Below are 24057 nucleotides of genomic sequence, written 5' to 3' on the forward strand. Positions count from 1 at the left end.
ATTCATGTGCAGAAAAGAATATGGGGAAGCAGGGCCCCTTTACTAGTACTGATGGGAACAAAAATAGCTGCAGCTTTCCTGGGGAACAATTTAGAAATAATACTACCACTACTGCTGGCAGTAGTAATGACCCACAAGAGCTAACTTCTGTTGTCCTTGGCACTTTACAAATACCTCTAAAGAAAGTATGATCAACATCTCAATTTTGCAGATGATATAACTGAGACAGAGATAAAGATCAACGGTGTATGAGAGAAAGGCATAGGTTTCAAATGCTGACATTCTGTTTCAGATTTTGGAATGACGAAACTATGTGTGTGTCACACCAATCTGCTCTAGTAATTTCCTACCTAAGCAAATACCCCCAGAATAGTCTCTGGAAATTAATGATGAGGCATCATCACTTTTGTCTTTCAAAATGCTATTAACTATTTTTATCGCTACTTGATTTCTTACTCTAAGTACTCTCAGAATTATTTAAACTGAGATCTGATTGGTAGTATTTTAAAGTTTTGGAAAAACCTGGGACAAATTAAAATCTTGTAATGTATGCCTGTTTCATTTCATCTAGAAATATTGAATATTTCATGTTTCTTTCCCCCTCTCTGTCTGTCATTATATCTCTCTTTCTATCTCTGGCCAAATTTAGAAAGTATTGTATGTGCTTTTATGTAGGCCTCACATACTTCTTGTGCAAATTATTAACATGAATTTATCTATCTTTTCAGGGAGGTTTTGTCCTGTTATATTTTCTTATTGGTTATTGTTGATACAAAGGAAAACTATTACTTAAAATTTTTAATATATATTTTAAGTAGGCACATAATAATTGTACATATTTATGCATTACAATGTAATATTTAGATATATGCATATGATATATAACAATCAAAATAGAATAATTAGCACATCTATCACCTCAAAGCATTTATTTGTGTTGGGAACGTTCAAAATCCTGTATTCTAGCTATTTGAAAACAAACAATAAATTATTACTATAGTCACCTCACAGTGCTATAGAAAACTAGTTGTAAGAAAGCTATGAATAGCCTCTTATCTAGCTTTAAGGAAGCTATTATTTTTTGCAGTTTACCTGGTATCCAAGCAGTTGACTGAAGCCATTAATTTAAAAAAAAGTTAGAGTTGATACTATTAGGTTTTGAGTAGCCCTAATATGATTTTGTCCTGAAATAATGCTTGTTTCCTTATTTTCAAAGTCACCTTTAAAGACACTTTTGGGATGCAGAAGAAGTACCTTTCTGTTCCTATTTTAAAATGAAGTTAAAAGTCAGTAACTGGTCATTATTTTTATTGAATGCCATCTTAGTATCAATTGAGAATACTGTGGTTTGTTTTATTAGATCTATTGATATGATGTGTGTACATTTCCTGGGATATACTATAGTAGCTTAATAAGGGTTAATCTTTTTTTTTTTTTTTTTTTTTTTTTTGAGAGAGAGAGATTCTCTCTTGTTGCCCAGGCTGGAGTATAATGGTACAATCTCAGCTCACTGCAACCTCTGCCTCTCGAGTTCAAGTCATCCTCTTGGCCTAGCCTCCTGAATAGCTGCGATTACAGGCATGTGTCACTACACCTGGCTAATTTTTGTATTTTTAGTAGAGATGGGTTTTCACCACGTTGGCCAGGCTGGTCTTGAACTCCTGACGTCAGGTGATCCACCTGCCTCGGCCTGCCAAAATGCCTGGATTACAGGCGTGAGCCACTGCGCCTGGCAGGGTTAATCTTTGAATATAATGTTCAATCTGGTTTGCTAAAATTTCCCTTAAGTTTTCTTACTATATTCATGAAATCGGTTTGTATTTACCAAGTATTTACTATCTTGGTAGGTTTTGTTCATAGGAATATGCTAGACTTACAAAATAAATTAAAAATATTTCACACTTTTAATGTTGTCAAATAGTTTACATAACACAGAACATTTATCTGTTTTCTTAAAATTTGAAAATCAAAAATTACCAGTAAAATGTAGCCCTAAAATCTTTATTATTGGTGGAAGTGGAAAATTGATTTGCAAGTTTTCATAATAATTAATCTACCTAAGTAGATAATTTTAATTTCATTTTTATTTTAAATTAATTAAATTTAAATTTTGATAATTTATATTTCTGCAGAAATGGTTCATTTAATTGGAATTTCATATACATGACCTGAATATGGAATCCTTTGTGTTTTTACAGTCTTTTTTATATTTTATATTCTTTTTCTAATGTCTAATTTTAGTTTTTCTTTTCTCTTTATTCTTCATTGGTATATTCTGTAGATTATCAGTTTGCTTTTTGATATTATATGAATTTTATTTGTTCTTTCTCCTTTATGTTTTGTTATTTTTATTAGCCAAATTTTGCAAAGCTGTGGAAAGAATAAAAAGGAGTGTGTATTTTCTATCTGTAGGACTATTTTTTCATATGTTTCTGTTACTTCAGTTAATTACAGTATCAAAATAATCTGTCTAATTTTTAGCAAATTGATCTACTGATAGTTGAAAGAAGAGCTCTCAAAGTCTACACAGTTTTATTTCTTACTAGATCTTTCTTCTCGACCTGATATGTTTTAATCATACATTATTTGAGGTATTATTATATTTTCGTGGTAAAAAGAAATTTTTCCAAAATAAATTTATCCTTTTTGCTTTTAAGGTTTGTTACGAATTATTCTTTGTTGGAAATTAACATTTGCTGCACTCTCCTTCTGTTGTATTTACATAATAAATATTTGCATATATTTTCCTTTATGTCACTTCATTTATAGCCTTGGTTTGTTTTAACTCTGCTGCTTTTATGGGCTTTAGTACAAGAAGTCACATATTGCTTGCTTTGACTTATTCTTGTAAATTTAAGTCTACCTTACAGGATTTCCACTGGGGATGGCTTTGGACCATTCATCTTCATAAATATTGTACTTGATAAATATAGTCCTGGGACATCAGTCGCACTTTAAGCAGGAACTGAGCCTTTATTTGCCTTATTGAGTAAAACGACGAGTCAGGCAAATAACTACACATCAACAGTTTTGTGCATTACCCCTTTTTCCAGCTGGAATTGGGGAATTCTCGTTTCTTTACCAGCAAATAACTTTACGGGAGGAGTCATGCTTCAAAGATAGGGCTTCAAGATAAATATTAATTCCTCTGGTCTGATCCCCATTTTTGTGAATTTGTTTCTGGGTATATTCTCCTAATAATTATTTCAAGTCAGCTGATGCTTTGAATTTGGACAAGATACAAAATGTGTAATACAGTCCAATGGGGATATGCTTAAAAACTCAGAATACTACCAGAAGTTGTTTGGGGAATGAGTGCTTTCCTTTACATAAAAATCGTTTACATAGTTATAAAGAGCTGCTGTTTTCAAACTTCTAGTCTTCACACACAAATAATTCTATGAAATAAATCAAGTCAAAGTGGCCACTTGTATTATCACACAAAGGATCAATTTCAAAGATATTATTTTCTACCACTGAGAGCTGGAAAATACATTAAATCTCAAGCTCACGAGTAGCTGCTGTAACTAGAGTGAAATTGTGGCTTGTGGGAAATAAATCATATTGAAGTGAGCCATTTAAATGAATGGCAGATTGGTTGTCACTGCTCAAGTTCTTATTGCTTCCAGTGACTTTTATCCACAAACATTCTAATTCATCATAGATCCAATTCCACAAAGTGTTGGTAAAGCTGTACACCTTGGCTCTAGACATTCTTCATTTCTAAAGTAAATGCACCACATAGGGTTTATCAAAGCATATATATTTAAACATTCTTACAATATAGGGTCAACTAGCGTGTTTAGGTCCAAAAGTTTTTATCTGTAGGGAGCCTCTAGCATATAATGCATGTAAGTTCAAAAGTTAGCTTACTGAGCAAGTCAAAATTATCCCTCAACATTTGTAAAATTATACTTAAATTACCAGGCCCTAGGTCTTCACATATCAGTCAGCAGTGTTCTTTGGTTTCTCTTGAACTTTGGAATATTACCTCCCTTTTCCTATCCATGGAAGCTAAGCTTTGTTTAAAAGTAAAGAAACAAAGATGTTATACAGGGGTAAATAATGGAGTAAAATTCATTGCTTAAATATAGGTATGATAGAACACTACCATCAACATATAGTTAGGCCTATATCTCTTCTTGTGATTCTGCATATGTGAAATAAAAGTGTATACATGAATGTCTACATTCTTATTTATATTCACACCATCATATATGAAGATATCCAGATACAGGAAAAAAAAGAGAGAAAACTGTGTTCCAGGAAGAGATTTCAAGGCAGGAGGCAATGGGTTAAATACAGTTACGTGCCACATAATGACTTTTGGTCAAGGATGGACCATATATATGACAGTGGTCCCATAAGATTATAATGGAGCTGGCTGGGCCTGGTGCCTCATGCCTGTAATCCCAGTACTTTGGGAGGCCAAGACGGGCAGATCACCTGAGGTCAGGAGTTCAAGACCAGCCTGGCCAACATGGCGAAACCCCATCTCTACTAAAAATAGAAACAGTAGCCAGACACGGTGGCGCATGCCTGTAGTCCCAGCTACTAGGAAGGCTGAGGCTGGAGAATCATTTGAACCCAGGAGGCAGAGGTTGCAGTGAGTTAAGATCATGCCACTGCATTCCAGCCTGGGTGACAGAGTGAGACCCTGTCTCAAAAAAAAAAAAAAAAAAAGAAAGATTATAATGGACGTAAAAAGTTTCTATTGCCTAGTGACACTGTGGCCACCATAATATCATAGCACAATGCCTTACTGATGCATTTGTGATGATGCTGAGGTAAACAAACCTACTGTGCTGCCTGTCGTATAGTAGTCTAGCACACACAATTATGTACGGTACATAATACTTGATAATTATGATAAATGACCATGTTAATAGATTACACCATTGACTACACCATACTTCATATTGTGATTCTATAGTGTACTCTTTCTACAAATTAAAAAAAAGTTAACTATAAAACAGTCTCATGTAGGTCCTTCAGGAGGAATTCCAGAAGAAGGCATTGTTGGCCTACGAGATGACAGCTTGATGCATGCTAGTGCCCCTGCAGACCTTCCAGTGAGACATGATGTGGAGGCACAGGATAGTGATATTGATGATCCTGACCCTGCATAGGCCTAGGCTAACCTGTGCCTTTGTGTATTCATTTATGACAAAAATGTTTAAAATGAAAAAAAAATTAAAAACAGAAAAAAGCTTATCCTTATTGAATAAGGATATAAAAAATATTTTTGTATAGCTGTACAATGTGTGTTTTAAGCTAGGTGTTCACGACAAAACAGTCAAAAAGTCTAAAAAAGTTAAAAGTTTATAAAGTTAAAAAGTTATGGTAAGCTACAGTTGATTTATTATTGAAGAAAGAAAGTACTTCTTATAAATTGCATGTACCCTAAGTGTACAGTGTTTCTAATGTTTACAGTAGTGTACAGCAGTGTCCTAGCCTTCACCTTCTCTCGCCACTCACTCACTGACACTCATAGCAACTTCCAGTCCTGCAAACTCCACTCACAGTGAGTGCCCTATACAGGTGTGCCTTTTTGAAAATCCTTTATACCGCATTTTTACTGTACTGTTTCAATGTTTAGATGCATAAATACTTCCCATTCTGTTAAATTGCCCACAGCATTGAGGGCAGAGGCATGTTGTGCAAGTTTGCAGGGCAGGAGGAATGGGCTATACCACACAGCCTGGGTGTGTAGTAGGCTGTATTATTAGGTAAGTGCACCCTATGATGTCCATATAAGGAAGGAATTGTCTAACAATGCATTTCTCAGAATGTATCCCCATCGTTAAGTAACATGTGACGGTACTAAAAACTGATGTGAAAAAAGATCAGAAAATAAGACCAAAAAATTACGTGACTCACCCATGCACATCAACCAGTGGACAATAGCACCTAGAACTGTTGTGTATCTGAATACAAATCTGCAGCTTCCGTAACCACACCACACTGTGCCTATGATTGAGCTTTTCTTGGCAAACAGGAACTTCTGTGGAAGTCTTTTCCTGCTGATTTAATGATACGACTTTTTGATTTGTCCCATGATCATGGACTGAAACCTGTGTTTGGACCCCTACTCCTCCTTTGTGATGTGCCAATTTGTTTTAGACACTTAGTTTCATAAAGCTTTTCTGAATATATTATTCCAATTGTGCAAAAATCTGTGACTGGTGTCATCGTGCTCCTTTGGCCCAATTTCAAATCTATACAGTAGATCTGGTTTAAATTATTGGAGCTTTCTGAGCTTATGAATTTTTTCCAAAAGGCATGTGTTTTTTTTAAATAAATGAATGGGTGTTGACTACTTAGCATAGTCCCAATAATTGGTTGATTCAGTTCAAAGCTATGAGTTCCATTTTCTATAATCTGAACTATCCCTAACCTCTTTTGAAAACATGGCTTTTACTATCTACCTTTCTAGGCAACTTTCCTACTTACCAGCCTCCTTGTTCACATTTTGCTGCTGTTGGAAACAGGGGCTATATCTATGAACCCACTGGGGAAAAAGACAAGCAGACTATCTTTGTATTAACGTGCATGCTGCAATGAATACACAATCAGAGGACAAGACTTGTTACATGATTCCCTTCTCATGCAACAGAAAACCGATTTACTTAATTGCCTGTGCTTAAGGGTAATGTCATCTTGTATGGCTTACTGTTTTATACTGATGGGAGAATATTAAGTTACTAATGGCACAAGTCAATAAAAAATTCATAGGCCATGAACTAGCATGTTAGAGAAAGAACAGAATTGGCAAGTGGTAGCATCAATTTATGAAATTTCATGTTTCAGACACCTGACTTGTACAGAGATGACTTTATTCCTTCTGTAGAACCTATCAGTGCTATGTAAATCAAGATAGTTAAATTACATTATAAACTCAAATGTTTTTAACTCCAAGCTTTTCTGAAAGATGGCTACAATCTGGCTCAGTCTTAGTGTGTCTTTGTAACTGATGCATATTACAATCAAACTACTTTGGATTTTTCAGTCTTTCATTATACATTTATTCAGCAATAGCTAACACAGAGGAACTGTATTGGATAAACTATTATCAACAGCTCACAATCCAGCTGAGAAATCAATCACAAACATAATTAACTTCATTATAATGGCAAAGGTGACTAATGTTTCAAATGGAATTCTTCAATAATTAAAAGGAGCAGAAGAGCTGGATTAGAGAAGCATTTCCAAGATTGGGTAAGGAGTCTTTATGAAAGTAACATTTTAGGCTTCTTCTTGAGGCCAAGGGAAGAAGAAATTGTTAAATTGTAAGACAGCCTGAGTACGGAGTAGAGAGCTAGCTCGGAATATGGTGTATGTCTTTTGCTATCATGACAGAAAAAAGCAGTGACAATTTAAAAATAAATAGACATTTACAACAATCGTAAAAGTAAAGCTAAAAGATTTTAGCAATTGGTGAAGTTCTCAAAAGTTGTGAATCAGTCAGAACAATTAGAAAAGTAGTAATTCCAAAACGGAATAAATGGATGCTAGAAAATAGAAAGGGTACTAAAATTATACTTAATTATGGCTAGGTATCTAAACGTCTCAATTTTCCTTTCCTTTTAAAAACTTTCTTTTTTCTGCACTGGCTTCCTAAGGTTGCCGTAACGAAGTACCAAAAACTTGGTGGCTTAAAACAACAGTAATTTATCCTCTCACAGTTCTGACGGCTGCAAGTCTGAAATCAAGGTGTTGGCAGAGCCAGGTTCCCTGCAAAATCTCTAAGGGGAAACTCTTCCTTGCCTCTTCCAGCTTCTCGTGGCCCCAGGCATTCCTTGGCTTGTGGCAGCACACCTCACCTCCGTTCTGGGCCTTCATCCTAATTGGTCCATCTCTCCTCTGTGTCTGTGCTTCACATGGCATTCTCCTCTTTGTGTGTCTATATCCAAATGGCCTTCTTATTATAAGGACACCAGTTATACTGAATAAGGGCTTGTTTTAATCCAGGATGACCTCATCTTAATTTAACTAATGGCTTCTACAATAAGGCAATTTCCAAATAAGTTCACATTATGAGGTATTGGACATTAAGAATACATTTTTGGGAGGACACAATTCAACTCAAAACACCATTCTTTTAAGTTGCATATAATTTTAACATATTAACATGCCGATGTATACAAATACATACATTTAATAAGAAGTCTTTGTCAAACGAACACAGTTGAGTTGACCATCACGTGGCTTTCTGCTTTACTGAGGCCTGTATGTGAAGTCCATAATGACAAAACCAGACTTGACTGTCCACCGTGGACCTCTTTACCAAAAGAATGAAGGTGTCCTTGAGCCAGTGCAAACAGTCCCACAAGGGAAGCTAGCTTTGTCATTCCAGATTCATAAACATGCTGTGAGGCTCACCGTTAGTCTGGGTGGCTCACCAGCATTAAGCCACTTCTTGACCATTCTCCTCAAAGGGACAATTTTTCCTTAAAATCTGTAATTCTTTCTAATGTGGAATCATCACAAAAGAGGAGACAGAATGGAAACATTAGAAAGCATTTGTGCTGTGGAAACACACCGATCTGGGCTTGAAGTTCCACCACTAACTAGCTGAGTGACTCTGGCCAAGTTAATAAACTTCCAATCCTCAGTTTGTGCACCTGTACAATGAAGCATCTTACTGCTAATATCTGGTGGAATTGTGAGGATTAACGGTGATGATGCACCCTGGCCTGACACACTAATTGGGATCAAGCACCTGGAGGAGACACTTAGTAAGTGCAGCTTTCTCCCAATTCATCACATATGTGTCATGCTGAAAAAAAACGCCTGTAAAAGAAAATCTTCCTTTCCATAGGATAATAACAATAACAACAAAAAAGTAATGAAAAGTAACATTTACTATAAATACAACGTACATTAATTTTAATTGTAATTATACATTGAAGTAAATGTGTTCAATTTCTGGTAATTACAAAAATAAAATTAGATCAAAAATAGAATTGAGAACCACTCAACCAAAACCACTCATTTAGAAAACATTTCTAGAGCATCGTCTATATGTCAGATATTTTTTAGAGGCAATGTGTCAGAGACACGTGCAATATGAAAAGTATGAGGAAAGTGCCACAACTTACCCCACCAACTTTCTCAAAGTGAGATCCATCTTTCTTAAAATCTGCAAGGGCCCCATTGAAATACCAGGTAAAGATGATGTCTAACAGTGGGTCATGTTGTACCTGGCAGGGCAAGATGACGCTTTCACCAACAGAAACATCCATGTTAGATGGTGCCAAAGTTATTCTCGTTGGTTCTATTGGGGAAATAATTTTTCAGAAAAACAGCATTTTATTGTGATAAAAGACATTTGCACAGGCAGGCTGTTCATCTGACTTATACTCTGTATGACTGTAGATGCATATACATAAATATACATACACCTGTATAATTAAAAGTATTCAACATTAAAATAGCCATTTTGATGCAGAGCTACATTTCACTGGATCCACAAATTCTTGTTAAGGAAATTAGGATATCTGAACTTGTAGGACATGTAAGTTTAAAAATTAAAGTCATGTGTAAACAACAGTTATAGTATTATTAACAAAATCAATTTCACCTTAGTTTTATTGTATTTTGAAATGTAGGGGTAGAAATAGAAAATACTGTGTTTTCACCAACTTTGACTAGAAATTACCATCAAAATCTGAACAGACATTTAATGGTAGCCTGGATTTGAAAGATATAATACAAAAGATGCTAGAATTGGTACAAACAGGAGGGGTACTATGTTAAAATGTTAATTAATGTCTGTTTTTCCCCAACGCAAATGTCCACATGCACATTTCTTTCTCTCTGTCGTCACCACCTACCTTCCATTTGTCTATCATGAGTTAAAATTCTCTTGACCCCATTTTCCCACTGCTACTCCACATTACTTTGCACTATGTTGGATGAAAAGTTTTCAAAAGAGTCATTTATGCATATACTGTTTACAATTATGCTAGTCAATTCCCTCTTTAACTCATTCTAGCCAGGCTTTGGTCTTCCCAACTCCCCTGTCCTCACCAAGGTCCTCATAACCATCCTGCTGATGTATCAGAAGGTATTTCACATCATGAACCTCTCTGCTCAAAACCTTGCAGTCTCTCCACTTTTCAATCCAACTGAAATAAATTCCTCAGAAGGTCTACAAACTGCTTGCATAATTATCACTTAGAAATCTGTTAACTGACACATTCAACTCCATGAAATCTTTTCCCAAATATCTCCTTCTCAGTGAGGTTTATTCTGATCAACCTGTTGCTAATGCTCTAACTTACCTCTGCCACCATGTGCATCTTTCTTGTTTACAATTTTTGCCTTCTAATAGTTTTTTTCTTTTTTATTCCTACTGTTATTTTCTTTCTCCTTTTATAGAAGGTAAGATTCATGAGGACAGTATTAGAGATAATGTGCTCAAGGATACAGCCCAAGCAACTGGCAGAGTAGGTGCTCCAATTTTTTCATGAATGGATAAATGAACAAAATGTATCCACAACTTTAAGCAATTCTTATTTATATCCTGTTATTTAATGGACTTGAACATCTCCAGAAAGAAATCAACTATAATGAAAAAGACAAAGTGTATCCAAGAGACCTGAAGACCTATTTTAAATAATAGAATTTTATTTAAAAATAAAATAGAATGAGATCATTGACATATGCTATTTGTAACTCTTGTTGTCAATCATCCCAGCACAGTAAGTAATGTGTTCCCTGGTGCACGTTGTGCTGTGCTAAGGAAATATTGTTCCCTTGACTTTCACCTGTTAAAAACAACATAAGTGCAAATACAGGTTCTACCTTCATAGTGTACTGAACATTGTGAAACACATAGTTAATTTCATCATAATAATATATCTTATAGTGAATCCATATGTAAAGCAATATTTAAGAAATGGACCTACCTGTAACAACCAAATGTGTTGTGCCGTTTGCTTTCCCAAACTGGTTTTCTGCCATGCAGGTATAAGTTCCAGCATCAGCTTTAGTCACATTGGCTATTTTGAGTCCTCCATCTTTTAATAGAGAAATTCTAAAGAAAAGACAAATAAGATAAAAAATGTATAATAGCCATTTTTTTTCCAAATGAATATATATATTGTTACAGAACGTGTTGCCTTAAGCTAATATTTTTATGGCATGATCGACCAGTCCTTAGCTTTTTGGGAATACAAAAAACTAAAAGAAAATTGACTCCTCACTCACATACATAAATACACACACAGCATTGGATGACAAAAGACTCTCCACCAGTTTGAACTTTGTTCAATAGTTTTGCTCAGCATTACTTATTACACCTAAATTGAGAGGATGCACGTATCATATAAGTATGAAATTTTTTTCCAAAAATATTAATATATGTTGTGGTAGATTATTCATGGAGTTAGTTTAATCAATTTAAAAGAAATACAAAGTAGGCAGAACATTATTTCCCTTAAATTTGAAACAGTATATGAGAAACGAGAAGCTGCACGTCTTTTACTATGAACTGAGAGAGTCACATTGCCCCAATAAAAACCCAAATTTTCCAGAAGAACATTTGGGTGGTCCCCTGTGAGCTAGTGAAAAGAGCCTGGGCAAATCCAATAAACCTTACCTTAGAGTTTCTGAGTATACACTTAGAGTACTTAAAGCTTTGGCATCTGACTAATTAATTAAGGAAATATAACTGAGTGCTTTACATACAGTTGGCACTATAAGACAACCTGGGATTATGGGGTGAGCAAGACAAAAAGTCTTCACCTTCATGGAGATAATACTCCAGTGAGTAGCATAGACAACTGTATTAGTCTGTTTTCATGTTGTTGCTAAAGATATACCTGAGACTGCGTAATTTATAATGAAAAGGAGACTTAATAGACCCACAGTTCCATGTGGCTGGGGAGGCCTCACAATCATGGTAAAAGTTGAAAGCCACGTCTTACATGGTGGCAGGCAAAGAGGAAATGAGAACCAAGGGAAAGGGGTTCTCCTTATCATGAGACTTATTCACTACCACAAGAACAGTATGGGAGAAACCGTCCCCAAGATTAGATTATCTCCCACCAGGTCCCTCCCACAACATGTGGGAATTATGGAAGCTACAATTTAAGATGAGATTTGGGTGGGGACACAGTTGAACCATATCAACAACAAATAATTAAATAAGTAAAAATAAGAAGTTCTGATTTTTGAGAAGTACTCAGAAGGAGATAGAGAGGGTGATACAATAGAGAGTAATTACTTTAGGAGGAAGGGTTTCTAGGATAGGGTGCATTAGAAAAATCTCTTAGAAGTGGTGTCATTTGAATTTAAAAAAAGAGTGAGATGGGATTAACCTGTCATTAGTCTGATCACTGTATCTTTATTGCCCTAATTTGTCTCCTCATAATTATATTCCCTTTCTTTGAATTCCTAAAATAATTACTATCCACATAATGCATTTAACACTTGAGTGTCTTTATCTTTTATGGCTCCTATTTTTGATAGATGAGTGAAAATGGATGGTAAACTTCTTAAAAATATTTGCAACCCCAGTATCAGCATGGCATCATATATGCAAACTGTGGTAACTAAATGCCTCCAAATTCTGGGCCATTCAGTTGAGTAAATAGGAAAAGTACTGAGGACATTAGACTAGAATGAAGGATCTCAATCTGTAAAAATGTTTATTGCAAAATTTTAGGTGTGTCTCAAAAATGTTACTACAAGAGTTTCTGTATAAAAAATGTAAAAGATATAGATTTTCTATTTTATTTATATATGCGTGTGTGTATATCTACATGTGTATATGTATATATATCCATAATATTTTTCTCCTCCAGTAGACTACAGGAGACTGACACTTAACACTTTATGTATATATTCCTTCATAGTCTATTATTCACTTTCACTTTCATCCTGGTTACACTTTCTTCAGTGAGAAAATCATGGTGGAATCAGAGCTAGCACACAGGTTCATGATCCTGGGTAGAGCTATCTATTACGGTTTGTTGTGCATATGATTTTTTTTAAAACTGTGTTAAAGTATATTTAAAATAAAAAGGTTTGGAGGCAATGACCTAGAAAGCTCACCAGGGACCCATGGCACTGCATGCTAACATGAGGAACTACAGAGAAAGGTCAAAAATTCCAAGAACTTTCCTAGGAACTAAAAACAAAACAAAAAGGGACATATCTGATTCTCCTCACGGGAACCTGAGGGTCGTAATGCATTTTGTTGGGTGTGAAATGCCTCCCATAACTTTACTGGAAGAGATAATCAAATAACTTAAAAAAAATCTCTTTATATCTTAGCTTATCTGACAACAAAGATTTTCCCAATGTGTATGTAATAATAACTTAAAGAAGAAACTCTGCAGAGAAGTAAAAATAAATGAAAATTTGGGATATAAAGACTGGAAGTTTTAAGGAACCTGTAGAAAAAACTTAAAGACATGTCAATCTGATCACGTGATCCTGCCCTCCTCCCTCCACCTGTCCAGGCAAACCTTGCTTAGAACCCACTCTTTGGTGTCACATTGCCTGGGAGATACAGACTATATCCTAAGCCGGAACCATATCCTCACATCAGGACCTCTGCTTCTCTCTAACTTTATAGGGCTTCATGAATTCTTTCCCTTGCTTGCTTTTCTCCGATCACATAAGCCTTCTTTTAATGGCTTTTATGCTTCTTTTTGTCTCAAGGTCTTCACAAAAACTATTTCCTCCCTCTGGTTGACCTGTGTTCATCCTTCAGACATCACTTACTTTCCTGAAACTATGAGTTGGATTCGGTTTTCCTGTCTTTGATCAAAACATTATCTGTGCTTTCTTCATAACACCCATTAAGTGTCCAACTATATATTTGTGTGCTTATTTGACTAATATTTTTCTCTTCCAGTAGACTGTGTGCTCTCCGGAGGCAAGGACAATATCTAGCTCACTCATCACTAAATTTGTAGACCCCCGAAAAGTGCCTAGCACAGAGTAGACATTCAAAAATAAAACTTGTTGAATGAATAAATGACGGTATGCTGTTAGAGAGTCACTGCAGAGGAGTTCGGGTTAGTGAAGCTGGGTTGTAAGGCACTGACACCTTATAAATAATAAGGAAATAGATTCAGAAAGTGTGCAGACTAATACAAACACACACACACATATGTGTGAAATAATTGGATATATATATATAAACACACACACACACACATATATATACACATACATATATATATAGCTAGCCGTCCATATCTGTGGGTTCTGCATCTGCAGATTCGGTAGATTCAATCAACCAGAGACAGAATATATTTGAAAATAAACAGGTAACAATACAGCAATAAAAAAGTACAAATGACAGAAACATACAGTATAACAACTGTTTATACAGCACTTACACAGTAGTAGGTATTAAGACTATTTAAAGTATATGGGAGGATATGCATAGGTTGTATGCAAATGCCAAGCTATTTCCTGTAAGGGGCTTGAGTATCCATGGGGCTCTGGTGGATACCAAGGAAACACTATGTACACATATGTAGACACATTGTTTACATATATGTAGCAAAAAAGATAAGGCAATAGAAGACTGAATAAAGAGAATTTAGAAATGCATTCCCAGCATAAGAGAATTGAGAATATGCTTGCACTTGTTAGAGAATAAGTCAATAGACAGCGAGAGACTGAAGATAATGGGATGGAAAAAAGAGTGAGAGAGGAAACTGTCAGAGAAGTCTTGGAGGAAAGAGAGAGCATGATCAAGACTCATGCTCCCAACCCATCTGATTGCTAATCCCATCAGTAAAATTTTGGGGCCATGACACCCAAAGAGAATGATACTTGATCTGTAGTGTTGCTCAATAAATTTTACCTATCATTGTTATCAAAAAGAAAATGCAGATGTGATGGAGAATTTTAATATGCAAAGACCAGAAGCTAGCAGATTACATCAAAAGGTTGGGAAGATATTAAATAATAAGGCAAATTAATCTGCCCTAAATTATAGGTTAGAGACAGAATGGGAAGCTTCAAGAAGTTGGGGATCTACCACTTCTATGATTAGTAAGCTTTAAAACAAAGTAAAAATGCTTCTTGTTAACTGAACATTATTGAACTTAAATTGATAGTTTCTGATTTGGAAACTACAAAACAGAGGTAGGTAATTTCAGGTATCTTCTACTATGCAATGAATTAGTTTAACAGCTAACTTTCCACTACAAATACAGAAGTGCTAGGAACAGAGGAAGAACTAGAAATCCTTGTGTATTAGGTTTAGTAACTTTCATCAAGCAAACTTCAAGTCAAGCAAATCATGCCCATGTTGAAATGATAATGTTTCAAAGGCAAAACCAACACCTTTAGAATCACAGACAGACTTCAAAGCAAACATATGGACTCTCAAAGAATGCAAACTCTGTGTATATCGTAAAAATTTGAACTAATTGGATATTTTCTTCCTAAATTGGTTCTTCCAGTAAGTTCTAAGAGGCCCACAGGGCATTCACACAGCATAAAAATAAACAATATTCAGTAAATGAATGGAGTAATTGTTTCTCAACAGAAAACCTTCAATAACCCATGCTTCCCTACAGAGATTCAAAGTGAAAATTTTATACCACTTTACTATAAATGAAATTGCCTTCTAAGTTTTCTGAGAACAGGTTTATCTGCAAATGGGTGGAGCTGAAAATGTAGATAACGAAGAGTGACTCTTGTCTTGGCACAAAATGTTAAGTAACAATTTATGAAATTAACATTCAGGAATGCAGTACTCCAGTTTGCTTAGGGAAATGTGCAATTTAAATCACTGCGGCATTTTAATTCCTTGATCAGTTTTAATAATATACCTTTATGTATACCTTTTTATTGGTCCTTCCTTTTGTAGTAGGAGGTTAATTATTTCATTTAACTTTGTGCAATCTATGGTTAGCTTGGGATAAGTAAATGTAATTGCTCTAAGCTGCTCTAATGGCTCATACTGTAATTCAGTGATGGCATTAAATTTATGACTGTTAAAAAACCTTGTTTATTCACAAAGTATACTGTTGTCTAGGCAACACTGACCTGCACTTTATGATGACATTTAAGCATCCATAATAATGCAGTGTGTTTTAGAATGGAAAAAGTATGAAGTATTATGGAAGTCAAAGGAGGATTTCTGAAAATATTGTTTTTCCCTGCCTATATTCTTCTGATCATTACGGTAATTTATTCAACTTGAATTTTAACAAACACACTGCAACTCTACATTTTCTCAGGAAGCGTATCTCAGTGGAGATGCGATCACATGAGATCGTAATGATTAAACTGCTGTGTAGAAAATAACAAGGCTATTTTATATGGTACTTTCTGAGTACATATTCTAAGAGATGGAAGCTTACAATTAGATGTAAGACAAAAGTACTCACAATGCATATATTACAGGATAAATAATGACAGTTAAGAAAAGCAAATATACATTGATGGAAATGTATGAGAAAATAAACATGAGAGAAAAAGAGCATATAGTATATGTTCTCATTTACAACTGTGTATGTTCTCATTTACAACTGCTCTCACCCCTACATTATTGGTGAAATAACTACTCCCCCTTGAGTTCAAAGATAACCTGCAAACAGTATTTAGGAAAATTGTATTAGCGTTTTTATTCTTCTACCTATCCTATTTTGGGCTTTCGTGTTATAAATTCAACAGTGTTAGTCTAGTGATTTATTGGTTAGGAAATTTCCGAGGAAAGGAGTAGCAGAACAGAGGAGATCAGCAGTTAATTATCCTAACTTTGAGTAAGTACCAGGCTAATAACAAGCAGCTCTGTGATTTTGTTGAACACACACATTCTATGGAACAGACACCTAGAGAAGATGAACCTTGGCTCCACTCTAGAACCTAGAGAAAGATAATGAATTCATATCATTTAACAGGTCCACATATTCATAAGTGGAAAGTCAATAATAAAGGAACATTTTCACTTTTATAAAATGTTTCTGGCCAGGCGCAGTGGCTCAAGCCTGTAATCCCAGCACTTTGGGAGGCCGAGACGGGCGGATCACAAGGTCAGGAGATTGAGACCATCCTGGCCAACACGGTGAAACCCCGTCTCTACTAAAAAAAATACAAAAAACTAGCTGGGCGAGGTGGCGGGCGCCTGTAGTCCCAGCTACTCGGGAGGCTGAGGCAGAAGAATGGCATAAACCCGGGAGGAGGAGCTTGCAGTGAGCTGAGATCTGGCCACTGCACTCCAGCCTGGGCGACAGAGCCAGACTCCGTCTCAAAAACAAAAACAAACAAACAAAATGTTTCTAAATGCATATTAACATGACAAGTATATTTAGAGCTAAAATCACTTTTATGACAATGACTGAATAGTTTTTCCTACTAAAATGGACTCAAACCTATAGAAGAAAAAAACCCCTATAAGGGGATTTCCAGTCTAAATGATTATATACAACTATCATCTAAGTAATTCATAAGGCCCGGGCAATACTCCCATCTGAAACATTTGCATTCTTATTCAAAGGAGTCTTTGGAAAACTTAGAAATACTCAGATGCACGAAGTAATAACACAAACAAAGGAAAACAGACAAATGAGACAAATGATTATTTGATGTCTTATGTATTAAAAGAAAATTTCAAAGGGGATAACTATTAAGGTTCAAAGGCCCCTCATACTTGGCACTATTCTTCTACCTCAGAGAGAGGTATACGAGTCTAATCAGGGAAAATAAAAATGTTGGCTTTATTAGTTGTACTACAGATAAAGCTGATACAAAACTGCTTAGATGAGCAACAATGGTTTCCTGATATTTCACTCCAGAATTAGGCAGGCTTAACCTATTTCACTCCAGAATTAGGCAGGCTTAACCTTCCTGGCACAGGCAGACAACCTCAGGCCTTCCCCATAAGGGCAAGCACCATTATTGCATGGTAAAGAGAACAGCAAAATACATCCACTCTCTATGTGCAGCAAACACCATAGAGAAAGAAGGGGAAAAGTTGAGCTAGAGTGTCAGGGTCTTCTACAGAAATTTAGGAGACAGACACTTTCTCTGGGGAGTCATTACAGAAAGATCCAAATGTTCCTCCAATGATTGTCCTTCTACTTACAGAATTAGAAGTCCTGGAATGGAAGTCATTCCACACTAATGTCAAAGTGCAAGATACCTGCATTTTGTGCATAAGGGGAATTTCATCATCTCAAGGTATGTAGAGGGTGCTGAATATTATTTGGCTGTCCAGAATGGATTCCTCATTCTTTGGCAACTAACATTGATTTTCCTCGAGGAATTCTCTGACCCTATTGAATGCAGTCTTGGTAGGGCTATGAATCATGGTGCTTTGTCCTGTCCTAGCCATGGGCTAGACATATAAGTCAGTATTTTTCAAACTTTACTGTGTACCAGTTATCTAGTGGGCCCACCATCAGATTAGGTCTGGGATGGGGCATAAGGATTTGCATTTTTAACACATTGTCAGGTGATACTGGTGCTGCTGATATAGGGACTGCACTTTGAGAGAAAATGTTCTAAGCTATGTCCACTAGACTCTCCCTCTTCAGACTCTGATTTACAACAAAAAAGACAAAAATAATCATTAGTTCACTCAGCCCAGCACTTGCCCCAACAAGATGGTACAATGCTTGCTGCCAAGATTTCTGGAGCCAGTTTCCTATACATTCTTAAGTTAGGTTGTGCATCTTAGCTAATAACTGTTTGTAATATCCTTAATTCTCAGCTAGAGTTCACAAACCCTTAAAGGATACAAATTATGAAATGTTGGTGCTTTGTATATAGTAGTTTTTTTTGATAAATATTTGTCGTCTCAACAAATATGCAGAGTTCAGAAATAATCTTCTATGTAGAGAGGACAAGGTTTTATCACAGATCAAGAGTGGTCCAACTAACACCCTGCCCTGCTGTTGAGTTCTTGCAAGATATAATAGTTTTGCCCTTTTATCCCAATTCCAAAGTCATCCGCTTTTATTAATATCCATCAATATTTAAGTGGTTCATTTACAACCTTACACAGTGTTTTTTTTGTTTTGTTTTGTTTTTTTTTGAGACAGAGTCTCGCTCTGTCCCCCAGGCTAGAGTGCAGTGGCGCAATCTTGGCTCACCTCAAGCTCCGCCTCCTGGGTTCACTCCATTCTCCTGCCTCAGTCTCCTGAGTAGCTGGGACTACAGGAGCCCGACACCGCACCCGCCTAATTTTTTTTGTATTTTTAGTACAGATGGGGTTTCACTGTGTGAGGTCGATCTCCTGACCTCGTGATCGCCCGCCTCGGCCTCCCAAAGTGCTGGGATTACAGGCGTGAGCCACCGCACCCGGCCATTACACAGTGTTTTTAACCTTTCTAGGACACAAGGTTCTTTGAGTACTTGAAAATCTGGGAAACCTCTCTATAGAACATATGTATACACATACACAAAAACAAAACAAAACAAAACAAAACAATAACAGTTTTCACACAACTGAGGAGGGGATCAGATCATCTAAGATACATGGCCTCAGATTAAGAACCTCTGCTAGCAATTCGATTCATCCAATGACGTAGAAGTAGGGTTGCAACCTCTTTGTCTTAGCGGCTTCAGTGCTAGCCTTTCTAGAAGTGCTTCATTGACGTTTCCTTTTATGATGACTGTGTACATTTGATGATGGGTTCCTTACAAATTATCTAGCAGTACAACAAAACGATAATGTTGCTGAAGAACCTGGGTCTTGAGTCACACATTTGTTCATGCAATAGAGAGGGCTTCAATTTGCTTTCCCAGTAACATCTCAGTCCTGACAACCTGAACATTCTTGTCCCTCCTCCAAACAGACAGTTTATCACCAACTAGTCAAGTGCAGGTTCTGGTGGGCCAACACACCTTTCATAAGGTAACAAAACTTTAGTGCTAGTTCAAAGGACTCATTTAAGTATCTGACTCTTCATTTGCACTGCAGCACCTTCTCTGTATCTCAGGTTCTTGATCCTGAGCATAACCTTGAAATAACATCTACTCCAAACATCTACAAACATACGTGAGAAATAATGACATATGGTGAGAAATAATATTCATGGAAAGTCAGCTAAAAGAAATGTGGCCTATGTATTCCTCAAGAGTCTTGAGTGTTAATATTCAAAGTTACCCTTAAGTTGTGAACAGTAAAAGAATTAACTTTTAAAATTGATTGTATTTTACTTTAAGTACGAGGAGTATAAGTACTGCATTACTCAGTGTTCTCTCTGTGGGCATCCACTGGATTTGGACACACACACATAACATTTCTTGGCCAGGAAGAGTTGTGTATCTCCTTATCAAACGGTTTTATTTCATCTTACAGATGCTGTGGATTGTTAATTAACAGTATTTTTCTCTGTTCATTTGTTACCACAAAGCTCTCAGCGAAAATTGTGGATCTCAACTAAGTTGGTATATATTTTGTAAACTAACTTCATACATTCATTCCACAAATATTTATTAAATTTACAACACAGACCTGGCTCTGTCATAAGCAGTAAAGATTCCCTGGTGAGGATTTATGCTGTTCTTAAGAAACTTAAATTCTAGGCAACTGGAACACTGGCATATTTTTTCTCCTCAGCGTTCACTTTGTATATTACTTGATAAACTGTCTCAAATTCTTTGTGAAATATGACATGATATAAATAAATGAAATAGACTAGAAGATATAAAGTTATTAAAAGTAGGCTAGAGTAATAAATAAAAAATACAATAAAGTATAAGTTTATAAAATAGAATTATCTAAACTAAAAAAACAAGATTTTACTAAACTTTGAAATACTATTATTTTCTCAAGTAAATTCATAAATACTAGGAAAAAATGTGTTTAAAATAATCTTTAAGCTAAAGGTGTTTCTTTATTTAGTATTTGAATGTAAAAGGTTAGAAAATAATCTCTTCTTTTCCAAAACAGGATATTTATATATTTCACCTCAATTATATATATTTTTTAGAATTTCAGACTCAAAAAGGTTCAGATACTCTCATCTTCCCATAAATACTACTCTAGCAATGAAATCTGCATTAAGACACAATTGTAAAATACACAAGTAAGATCACGAAGTGGAAAATGGGTCAAAGTAAAGAATGAATTGTTCTGAGAAAGGCAGAGAAATTCACCTCAGTGTAACAATTCTACAGACTTTGTATAACAGATCATAAATTATGAGTAAGTCCTCTCCAGGGATCAGAATACAGGAGGCAGAAATCATCATTACCAATCTGCATTTTCATTTCTCTTTCACAGAAGTGTAAGGGAAACGGTGCTTCACTGGACATCTCATTTGACATCCATCCATCTAACCATCCATCTATCATCTATCCATCCACTCACCTGTTTCCATGAAGGGCTTCAGGGAGGAGGAAGAACATACTAAAATATAGCACACTCCATATTTTTTAATAGAAAGCCTCAAGTAGAAATCTATTAAAAAAATCAATTTTTTACATTTCTAAGAAATAGTTGCAATAAATTAAATTGGAAAATTATAAGTACTTTTAAGACATGGGAAGCTGTCCAAGAAAGAGTGACATGCACTTCAACAAATATTTGTGGAGTACTTAAAATGCAGTAAGTGTTTTGGAAAATACAAGTATGAGTAAGAATTATTCCTAATCCTTTAGACACAGTCTAAAGGTCAAGTTGGGAGCTGTATAATTCATGTACAACAAACATAAAATGTGATCATTAGGTAGGAAATATTATGTCATAAGTACAAATTCATCCAGATCTACCTCAAGAATACACAGTCTTTTTTTCTCAGTTTCCACTACTGTGACCCTAAATCAAATCTCCATCTCGTTCTGTCATCCAGGTTGGAGTACAGCAGCATGATCACAGCTCACTGCAACCTCCAATTCATGGGTTCAAGCCATCCTTCTGCCTCAGCCTCCTAAATAGCTGAAACTACCAGTGTGCACCACCATGCCTGGGTAATTTTTTACACTTTTTGCAAAATGAGTGTCACTCTGTTGCCCAAGCTGGCCTTGAACTCCTGGCCTCAAATGATCCTCCTGCCTTGGTCTCCCAAAGTGCTAGGATTATAGGTGTGAGCCACTGAGCCCACCCCACAAGGCCTTTCTTGAAATGTACCATATAATGATACTTTCTTTTTCTTTATGGCTAAAAAAAAAAATTATCTTTTCCACTTATTTATATTCTTTCTGTTCCTTATGCAAGCTCCATGAAGAAGAGACCATGTCCGTCTTAATTCACTGTGGTATCTTCAGAGTCTTACACATGGCAGGGCACGTGGTAGGTGTTCCAGATTGCATTTCCAAAAGGTGAACACAGTATTTCTCAACCCTCTTGCCCCACTAAATCCTTGCCACTCTCCCATTAAAAGGCTCATTGATGGATGACTAAAGAAAATGTGGTACATATGTAAACAGAATATTATTCAGCCTTACAAAAGAAGGAGATTCTGCTATTTGTCACAACATGGATGAACCTAGAGGACATTATGTGAAATGAAGTAAACCAGACATAGAAAGGAAAATACTGTATGATCTCACTTATATGTAGAATGTTTTACAGTTGAAAAAAAAAAAAGTAGAATGGTGATTCCCTGGAGCTGGAGGACGGGGGAGATGGAGAAATGCTGGTCAAAGGACAAAGGTTCCATTATGCAGACTGAGTAAGCTCTGGAGCTCTAGTATACAGCATGGGAATTATAGTTAATTGCACTGTATTATGTACTTGAAATTGCTAAGAGTGCTGATCTTAAGTATTCTCAACACACACACACACACACACACAAATGGTAACTATGTGGGGTGATAGATATGATATGTTAATTAGCTTGATTGTGGTACTGACTTCACAGTGTATACATATATCAAAATATTACCTCGTGCTCCTTAAATATATGTAATTTTTACTTGTCAAGTTTACCTTAATAAAATCAAGGGGAAAAAAGTAAAGTCTAACTTCTCTCCCTTTGAATTTGGATAGCTTGTGACTCACTGGTCACCAGTGGAATGCAGTGAGAGTGATGGTGTCTTCAGAGCCTAGGCAATTCAGCTTCCACCTTGCTAGCCTGAACATTCACTCTTAATGCCTTTAGCTGCCCTAGGTAGGCATTATGACTCTCGCTGAGGCCATGATAGCATAGGAAGCCCATACTCGCCCATGTGGAGAGACCACAAGCAGAGGCCTTGAGCTTCATGAGAGGAGAGAGTATAATGTACACCTATCTTCCAGCTGCTGTCTCCAGCCCCTATCCCACTGCAGCCACAAGAGACACACCAAGCAAATACTGCCTTGTCAACCAATCTCTGCCGGAATGTCTGACCCATGGAAACTTTGAGAGATGATAAAATGATTGTTGCTTTACACCATTACAATGTTTTAGCAGGGCACATGGTGCTCATGCCTGTAATCTTAGAACTTTAGGAGGCAGAAGTAGGAGGATTGCTTGGGGCCAGGAGTTTAAGACTAGCCTGGGTAACACACTGAGACCCCATCTCTAAAATATATATATATATATATATATATATATGTGTGTGTGTGTGTGTGTGTGTGTGTGTGTGTGTGTATATAAATTAGCAAGGTGTGGTGGCGCATGCCTGTAGTCCCAGTCACTCTGGAGGCTGAGGCAGGAGACACACATGAGCCCAGAAGTTGGAGGCTGCAATGACTTATGATCATGCATGCCATTGTACTCCAGTCTGGATGACACAGTGAGACCCTGTCTCTCAAAAAAAGAAAAAAAAGTTTTAGAGTGATTTGTTATGCAGCAAAAGTTAATGGGAACAGAAGATGTTAGATAAATATTTGATGAATAAATGGAAGTTGAAATGAACAAAGATGTACAGAGCAGAGGCTGAGGGTACAAAGAGGGATAAGGTGAAGGCTTTGCAAGAATACAGGTGAGATGGTCTTCTACACAAACAGACATAATACACTGTGTTAAGTGATACTACTGAATATATAAAGAAACCAAAAGGGTAAAACAGAAGAAAGATCAATTATCTTGCCTATTCAGCTCCAGAAAGGCTTCTCATAGCAAGTAACAATAAAGCTGGACCTTCACTGATACGTAAGGGTTTTCTAGGTTGAGAGGAGAAGATATTCCAGCCAGAGAAAAC

The 24057-nt window shown here is 36.2% G+C and overlaps 1 protein-coding gene across 3 annotated transcripts in view; it reads right to left on the reverse strand.

The window, feature by feature from the left end:
• The window catches only part of CNTN3 (contactin 3), a 339006-nt gene that overhangs the window by 59372 nt on the left and 255577 nt on the right, over window positions 1–24057 (reverse strand). For all 3 annotated transcript variants that reach the window (XM_005547627.5, XM_015446200.3, XM_065538896.1), the window contains exons 12-13: window positions 10914–11041; window positions 9102–9277 (exon numbers count right to left, since the gene is read on the reverse strand). In XM_005547627.5, coding sequence (XP_005547684.3) covers window positions 9102–9277; window positions 10914–11041 — 304 coding nt within the window. The remainder of the gene's footprint in view (window positions 1–9101; window positions 9278–10913; window positions 11042–24057) is intronic.

This window comes from Macaca fascicularis, chromosome 2 (genome assembly GCF_037993035.2).
Source record: "Macaca fascicularis isolate 582-1 chromosome 2, T2T-MFA8v1.1".
Taxonomy (NCBI): Eukaryota; Metazoa; Chordata; class Mammalia; order Primates; family Cercopithecidae; genus Macaca; species Macaca fascicularis.